This window comes from Carassius auratus, chromosome 46, assembly GCF_003368295.1.
Source record: "Carassius auratus strain Wakin chromosome 46, ASM336829v1, whole genome shotgun sequence".
In the NCBI taxonomy this organism is placed as follows: Eukaryota; Metazoa; Chordata; class Actinopteri; order Cypriniformes; family Cyprinidae; genus Carassius; species Carassius auratus.
Window position 1 is genome coordinate 2,963,174 of NC_039288.1, and position 8,892 is coordinate 2,972,065.

Genomic DNA, 8,892 nt, shown 5'->3' on the forward strand with positions numbered 1-8,892 from the left:
CCACAGAAAGGGCTAGACTAAGCCAGGATTAGGCCATACTTCAATTAGGACATTTTAGAAACATGCCTTAAGAAAAAAAAAAAAAAAAAAAAAAAAAAAAAACATGGCTGGTGTTCATCTTGAGACAAAACAATGGCTCTGACATATTTTAAGATCAATCAGTGCGAGTTTCTTTCAATTGAAACATAATTTTAGTCTGGGACTAGACCTAAGTCTTGTCTGTGACACCAGAAAGATTTACTATCTTAAGTCATTTTGCTTCTCAATTAAATTGATCTTGATTCAAGAACATTATGTATGGTTTTGCAGTGTGTTTTCAATAATTGTTTTCCAGTAGCATGTTCTGTATGAATGCAGAGACACTGAAGACACAACACACAGAGTTTTATATTTAACAATATATATTTTCCAATTTCGATGTACATTCCGTTTTGACATAAGCTTTTATTCACAAACAAAAGTAGGCATCTAAATAAATACTATATAAAATAGAACTTCAAAATAAATATATCTATAAAGGGACATTTTCATATGTGTGAGAGGTTATTTATTTTTCATTTTATTTTTTTGCCTTTTGCTTTTTTAAACAAAACAAAAGCACATTGCTCTTTTCTTTAGTCCTCAACGTGAACAATGAAGCCAAAGAAACACAGAGAGTACAAGCCCAGTTTGGAAGGCAGCTTAAAGTGGGTTAAAAAAGAACGGGTTTCTAGTGGCCAAGAAACTGTAGCATGAATAGATTTAGTCACAGCGTCCTGATGAAAACATCTCAGCAACAGCTCGACAGAAGGAAGATCGCTCAATTCCCTGCAGGCCAGATTATTAGGGGAACAATCAAACAGTTTACATTTTACAGCTGAATCTTTCTCGGAGAATTGTGAAATATAAAAAAGAAATAGAGCGGCCGGTGGCAAAAAAGCAACACAGAATAGGATTTAACAGAATGTTACTTGAGAGGGATCCCCATTCATTCCTCCCAGACAAGTTCACGCACAGCAGCTGGATAAGTCAATCAAGTACTGAAGATGTTGCACCGTTTTAACAAGAAAAAGAAAAGACAAAATGCTTGGCCACATTGGGATGAAAAAGCATTACTTTGAGTGTAATGAAACACCATTCCTTCTGTGAATTCAATTTAATCTACAGTTTCAAGGGCACTGAGGAACCAGGAATTAGCCTTGCCTCTCACGTGCTAATGAGGCATGGCTAGCATTAACAGAGGTATTTTTTTATTGCCTGGCACACTTTTCTAAATCAAGTGCTTGTGATTGAAATACCTAAACACCCTACCTTCTATGCCACAGCCACATAATCTTTAACCCGCCCACCCATCCCCCAGCCCTCCCAAAAATAGAATAATTCATCTATATACTTTTGTACTGAATTGTACTTAAACTGTACCATGCAATTTCTCAGGACATTTGAAACATATCTTAAGATAGCTAAACTATTTACAAGAACGTGTAACCTGCATAGGTCGTAATCTAAGATATCTATTGTACATTTGCAACTCTTCCCTATGCAGCTATGCAAGCTTCTCCATTCAGAACTACTCTGGCACCTATCCACGGGGTTAGATTGCAAAAAGACTTAAACCCTAGCCTTATACATTCAAGACTAAGAACAGTAGTGTATTTCTGCTTTTCGGATTTGTGCAACAAGTACAAATGTTGGAGTATGTGGGACTAAAGGAGCGAGGTCTTAAATGTGTGAACCGTGGGTTTGTGTCGAGCAGGCAGACAATATCCCCCCTCGTGCTCCAGGACCCCTAGGAATCCTGGGAAGTAGAGCACCGTACCTTTAAGAGCTTACTTTTGCACTGATTGGCTAGAGTACAACGATGCATGCCCACTTGAAAACAAACCGTTATAAAAATGGTCAACGGAAACTCCATGATGCACTCCTTTGGCAAGATCTCTATACTATACATATAACAAAATATATCTGTGGAGAAAGCAGTTCGATACTAGGGCACGTCCATGTTTGACACTTCGTAAACTAGAGGCATTTTTCCAACTACAGTGAAACACTTTGTACATGCTACTGTACATAATACTGTGCTTTTGCCTCATTATAATGGTGATACGATTGGCATGTTTTGTTTAGAAGCGGCAGAGTAGTATACGCTAACTTTATAGCTTTTCCTTTTCCCGTAACTACTGGCCCAATTCTCCTCATAGCTTATGAATGCTTGGTGTCTGAATTGCTGTGTTTGACCACTGCTTGTTCCCTTAACTTTAATCACCGAACTAGTTCCAAGCTGAATTGACATGCTGTATGTAATTCAGATGAACTGATGATCCCTGAGGTCATTGTCTACAACAAATTGAACTGCTAGCATTTGGAAGAATCATTATGGAAGTTCATGTATGCTATGGCATGTTTTCAAAGGGAATTACGAAAGCTATTTTACCTATTTGCCATCAAAAACAAACAATTTGTCCCCACAGAAGATAGAAAACATCCTGTCACGTGTGGTTAAGGGTGGTCACCAATGTCTTTCGCAACGGCACACATTGCAATTAGGGACGTCAAGGGAACTTAGAATCCTTCAATGAAACGAAATGACCTCCTGTGGTTTGCACTTCAAACAACAGAAGAAATAAAGCTTTATAACAAGCTTGTAAATGTCCTGTGCACAGAGATGAAGTCTGGTTATTTTGATTGTGACATGTGTGTTATCAGCTTGGAATTCGCTGCAACCTTTCCGCGGTGCCAGATCCGGAGAGGGATTGCCAAAGTATAGAGTGTTCTTGAATGGGTGATATTTACTTTGACTTTTCAAAGCCACCCAAAGAGAAAACAAACATCAGAGAGGAGATTGGAATCTTTCAAACAGACATTTTGCTAAAATGCAACATTATATGTCAGCAAGTTGTTTTACTAGAGGGTGAAATGGCAAACACTTTGATCCCACGGCCATCACAAGAACCACACGAGAAGACAGTTCAGGCTCTCCTTTGCTGTCGTACTGTATGAACAAACAAAATAATGATTTGTGCCCGTTGGTCAGTCAAACGTTTGCTACTGATCTACGGCAGGATACCTTAAGTGTGAGGATCGTGCGTGAACTTTAAGTACCATGACTTTGGGAAGTACACCACTATTGGAACTTTGCTCACGAGTCTCTTTGTACTCTCCGTTTTCTGGCATGCCATCATGAGGCCTGTTTTCCCAGCTGACAGGCCTTGACATCTGCCACCTTGCAAGCCTGGGTGCTTTTGCAGCGGCAGCCTGGGCGGCTGACGCTGTCGTAGCACTTCTGCGAAAGCTTGGCGCAACCAGTGGCAGGCAGATAACACATCAGGCAGGGCAGCACTAATGAAGCGGCTGCCATGAAGGACCAGCGTGCACAACAGTTCGAGTGCGAGCAGGAGCATGGCTTGTCAGCGCAGGAACCTTCCTCATCGTCATCAGTGCAGTGGTAGAAGACACCCTTGACTAGACACATGCAAGTGACAGAGTCCACTAGGTTCTGTGCTGAACACAGGCACTCTTGATTACAAACCCAACAAGAGGGCAGGGCCCGGGGCAATGTGCACTCCGTGCATCGGCATTTGCCACACTTCTCGCACAATGGCACGTGCTTCTTCTCTACTGGTAACGCGGCCACAGCCTTTATATTCTGAGTCTTGGAGCTCAGCGTCTTGGGTTGCTCTACACCCAAGGTCCTGCCATGGCCATTGCCATTAGTGTACGGATCCACAACAGGGGTGGGAGCTGCGTGGTCCAGCAGCCGTTGGTCGGAGGAGGTGCTGCTGCTGCTGCTGATGGAGCTGGGCCGACCACTGAATGAAATCCAGGGATGTGTGGTGGCATCCGGGACCTCGCAGCGGGACAGATGAGGATGGTGTGGGGCTCCCAGCAGGACTTCCTGCCCCCTCTTGCTTGCCTTGTGGCTTGGTGGCTGTTGTGAGATCACAGCAGGGGTGTCGATGTAATCATTCTCCAAATGTAAAGATTTCATTTGGTCAATGGGGTATATAGTTAATGGGTGCTGGAGCCGTCCGTAGGGAATGCGGCTATCCAGCAAAGGCTGCACCATGATGGAGGAGGAGACTCCAGGAATGTGGTGAGGAACCCTTGACTCCATCTGTAGATTGTGTCCCTCATATACCAGAGCTCAGGTCAGCATTTAGCACTCCTGCAAAGACAACAGCATAACTTAGTACTGATTACCACCCTCACAGAAACCTCAGCAGATAACCCAGAGATTGCTTTGTGTGGAAAAAATAAAATTAAATAAAAAAAATACAGCAAAAATTAAGTGGACCCTTTGCACAAGAGAGAAAAATGCATGTGTGATATTTTATGGATATATAATTAAAATGTATTTAAGAGTTAAAAAAAAGAACATGTATAAACTTTCACTTAAACATTCCGATTTATAAGTATTACAAGCCTGCACTAGTGTTCTGAAGGGAGGGGTGTATTCTGAATGAAACAAACATAAATAAGATTACGGTAGATTCACAACTTTTTGTTAAACGATTAAATTTCATTTCACCACAAGTTGGTTTAGTAGAATTTGGTATATTATAACTGGGAGCTATTAATGGATTTTTATGCGTGAGATCATTTTTCAAGTTTGAATTATCGTTGAATAGAGTCAATTAAAATGTTACACAGAAATGTTTATGATATGACGAAATCAACCTCTTGGTGGATTTTTTTATTTTTATTAAAAAATATATTTATTTTTTTTTCGCCTGAGCTATATAGGTTAATTCTTTATTGGAGTGACGTGGTTTGCGAAGGGCTTCTGTGATTTTCTTGTAAAAAATCCTGCAGCCTCTAAAGCAGTGTGTCGTCTAAAACGACGATTTATATGCTGGCATGCCACAATTACAGTTTCATGAAACAGTCAAAATTCAAACGACGTTTTTAGTACGAACCATTACATGTTTTACTAAATCTAAAAACACCCAGAACCTAGATACAGCAATGTTGACTGTCTCTGACTAATGTTTTACTCACTAAAACAGTTTTAATGCTTGAGATGACATGTCAAGCGAATGCGCGAGCTGCAGTGAAGCGTCACGCGACGGTATTATAGAACGCGAAGAAACGGCGCAGGATCGTGATACGCAACACGAAATAGCCTCCTGTCGTTTCCCCGATCGAATGAAGAGACGCGTATACGGAATTCTCACCTGTTCTACTGTTGTTTCTTAAATCGCCCACGACCCTGTCGTGGTTAGTTACCGTAGTTAAATGTTTACACAAGACACAAATACACCTACAATGCGTAGCTAAAGAACGGCTGGAACTGGGCTTTGTAAAAAAAAAAAAAAAACACCAGAATGGAGCTTACTTTATTTGAAACAAGAACATAACTCCGTGTTGTAGCGTTGTCCTTGACACTGGCTAATACTTGTATTACATAAATAAATAATAGTAAAAATAATAGTATATATATATATATATATATATATATATATATATATATATATATATATATATATATATATATATATATATATATATATAATAAATGAAAAACTCACTTGCTTTAGAAAACAGATCATTTCCTTCTCAGATGAGCCGAGTATAGCCATATATTCCAATACAGGACAGAGAATGATAGATAGATCCAAACGAAGCCACGAAGCGGAAAAAAAATCCGTGCGACTATCCGTGCGACGTGCACTGCAGTAAGGACACAGTCTTCTCCATACGATGTTGCAACTACATGAGGGAAATGGCTTTTTATGAATGGGAGGGTAAGAAACGTACTGCGCAGAAGCTTTGACAGGCTTTTTTTTTTTTTTTTTTTTTGTGAATGGGAGGGCATTACGACTCGGGGGTTACACTTTTATGAATGGGAGAGCTCTGGATTTTTCTGCGCGTGCGTCGTTTCAAGATTTCATGAATGGAAGAATGGGGGCTTTTCGTCACAAGGGCAATGTCAAAAGCGGATTACATGAAGAAGGCGGCTACTACTGCTTTAATTCATGTTTTCTATACATTGCTTTATTCGTGCGTGTATGGAAGCGTGCTTAATCCTCTTGAAAGGAAATTAAAGCAACGTGTTTAATTAACAGTTTGATCGTACTGCTGTGGTCATGTTTTTTTTTTTTTTTTTTTTTTTTTTTTGATATAACATATGCAAATGCGTTTTGGGTTGCATCATCACGGGTTAATTTGTAAGCCTCGAGTTGCGTGCAGTTTAAACTCATTTTGAGTAGCCATAATCATTAAACAGGTCAGGAACGAGAGGTCTTGCTTATAATGGAAGGGAAAAAAAGATAGAGTTGGAGTTTATATTTAAGCGGTCGGATTTTGAGTTCCCAATCCAGTTTGGCTGGGCTCGCGCACTGAAGTGGCAAAAACACGTTTATGACGCAGCAGCATGAGGTCATGCAGGATCAACAAAAGAACAGGATGTTGTCGATTTGTAACGATCCCGCAAGCAGGAAATGTGTGTGAATTTCCTTTTTAACATCCCTCTGTCTACCCTTCCCCCCACGGATAATTCCCAGCTTGTGGCTTGACTAATGCTGTCAGATGTTAATGGGTAGCCTCTACATTAGCACACATTTCCATGACAACATCTGCTTTCATATTAAAAATACAATCAAATTATTTGATGTGCTAAATTTAGCAGAGAAAGGATGTCATTATAATTATAGTTTAGTCAATGTAATAGGCTATATCTCTCAGGGGAAAAAGAAGGAAATATTAGCCTACTTTTAGCATTGATTAGATTGAAACCTGGGGGAAATAGACAGAGCTAAACATAGTACATGAACTCTTTGCAGTGTTTTCCATTTGGTACAAATGACCACAAACTGAGAATATCAAGTGGGGCAGTTTAACATCCCCAATACACAATGGGTTTCATTCATGGAAATGGTTTGTGCATAATGACTTTATGTTTCAGTATTTTAAGGTTAGATGGTTTAGAGATTTATTTGTTAGTTTGATTTTATTTCAACATGTTAACATTAACAATCCTGTTCAATTGGACTGGTAGTTTGTAAATCCCAAAAATCTAAATGAACAACCGACTTTACAGTTAATCCCCTAGTGCCTTTCTTCATAAATAACAATTACTTCAAGTATTATTTTTCATGAATGCTCAATCCTTTGCTTAAACATGTGTGATTGCTTTTTAGACCAGACTTCAGTGATGATTGGAATTGGCCAATTGCGGAGTCCCTCAGTTTCAAGCCAAGCCCACAGGAAGTAGCTTGTGTGAGGGATATATGCAGAGAATGCATGCCTTTGGAGATCTGGGCCTGTGTGGGAAGAAGGGGTTGGCCCCTTCTGGTCCCCTGCTAACACAGAGGGGAAAGCCGAGCTCTTGGTGAGATGGTGACCCTTGACCCTTCTTCAGAGAACTGACAGGAGCGGCCCTGAACTCTCACCCATGGGACAAACTAGCGATGAAGCGTGACCTGTTGCTGGGGGCGTGGACCTGCCATTAAGGACACAAGCATTCTAGGCATTCCCCACGCCAATCCCCTTACATAGCATACTTCCCCGTCCCATGGGAACCCACACCAGTACCCCGTTATCCAAAACATAAAGACACCCCTCCCCCATCAAAAAGTTCCCATTTCTCACCATCAGTGCTAGATATCATAACCTAAATGTATACACATACAGAAGCCTTTTTAAATTAAAATGTAGGAAAAGAGATATAAACATACCGAATCGGGACCAGAAAGAACACTCATATTGAAATATTGGCTTTGAGACAGCAGGTATGTTTTTCAACGCCTTTATGTATGTGCTTGCACAAATAACAAGTCCACACTTCCTGTGACAGCAGCTGGATAAAACCCCAGAGCTGTATCAGATCAAAAGAAAAGTTTTAGGCCTGTAATTACATGTCTACTGTTCCTCTTGAACCTGATATAGAATTAATTAATTATAGAATATAGAATTAACTGTGCTTAGTTTTCTCTGGTCATTTTCTTTTTATTGAAGTTATATGTTGTACATATATGTGCTCTGTCAGGCTTGAGCAATAGTTATACATCTGGCCATGATGTCATTCGGTGCAGTTGGGTGGCAAAGTAGGCGGTCAACCTTCATGCTGTTCTCAGCACTCCTTGTTGACATGAGAATGCCTGACCTTCCTTAGTAGTGCATCATGGAGTCACTAACAACAGGGAGTTATATTTGAGAACTGAATCAGCAATGCTGGCCCAAGCAAAGCACAGTGGATCAGCAATATCCATCCCAAGGAGCCCTTTGTTGACAAGCTGTTGGCTAAAAAAAGCTTCAGCCGGGAAAAGGCACACATCCCCATCAGCAGCCCACATCCTGTGTGACAGCAATTTTATGAATGATGAATTAGAAGTTTGCACACATCCCCGGACATTACTCTAGTTATTTATTTGTATCAGTATTAATTATTTATGAGCTGGAGATCTTTGAGTGTAAGTCAATAAAATAAGATTAGGATGTTTGGATATTCCAATGAACCAGTGTAATACTAACCTCCAATGATATCCACATCATTTGCATTCCCTTGGGAATTTATAAAAAAAAATTGTAGCGTACTGACCCAAAATCCTTGATTTGTACAGGGGTTTAGCAGCTTCTCTGCAGTTTCCATTTAGTTAATTAGCCCTATTGTCTGCAAATCAATCAGATTAGCTCCGGGGGATTTAGGAGAAGGGTGCTGAGTAGCAGTGTTGGGTGTAACGCGTTACAAAGTAACGCGTTACTGTAATAATATTACTTTTTTCAGTAACTAGTAGTGTAAGGCATTACTCGTCTGAAAATGGTAATATTATTACAGTTTTCCCAAGCTAGTTACTTGCGTTACATTTGCCAGTAGCACCTTCATCACACACAAGGCACACAACACAGAGAACAGAAGGGAAGGGAAGGAGGGCGTGAATGGAACAGTGATTGGTCTGGGTTTGGCACGAGGTA

The 8,892-nt window shown here is 40.3% G+C and overlaps 1 protein-coding gene across 2 annotated transcripts; it reads right to left on the reverse strand.

The window, feature by feature from the left end:
• Positions 1-383: 383 nt before the first annotated feature.
• On the reverse strand, positions 384-5,702 carry LOC113063863 (protein sprouty homolog 4-like). 2 transcript variants are annotated; one of them, XM_026234260.1, is made up of 2 exons: positions 5,512-5,702; positions 384-4,144 (listed from the first exon to the last, which is right to left on the reverse strand). In XM_026234260.1, exon 2 carries the CDS (start codon positions 4,091-4,093, stop codon positions 3,158-3,160), a length of 936 nt encoding a protein of 311 aa, XP_026090045.1. In that variant the 5' UTR covers positions 4,094-4,144; positions 5,512-5,702; the 3' UTR covers positions 384-3,157. The 2 variants fall into 2 exon arrangements, with proteins under 2 accessions (XP_026090045.1, XP_026090043.1); XM_026234258.1 differs by having other exon boundaries at positions 5,508-5,701.
• Between the last annotated feature and the right edge of the window lie 3,190 nt (positions 5,703-8,892).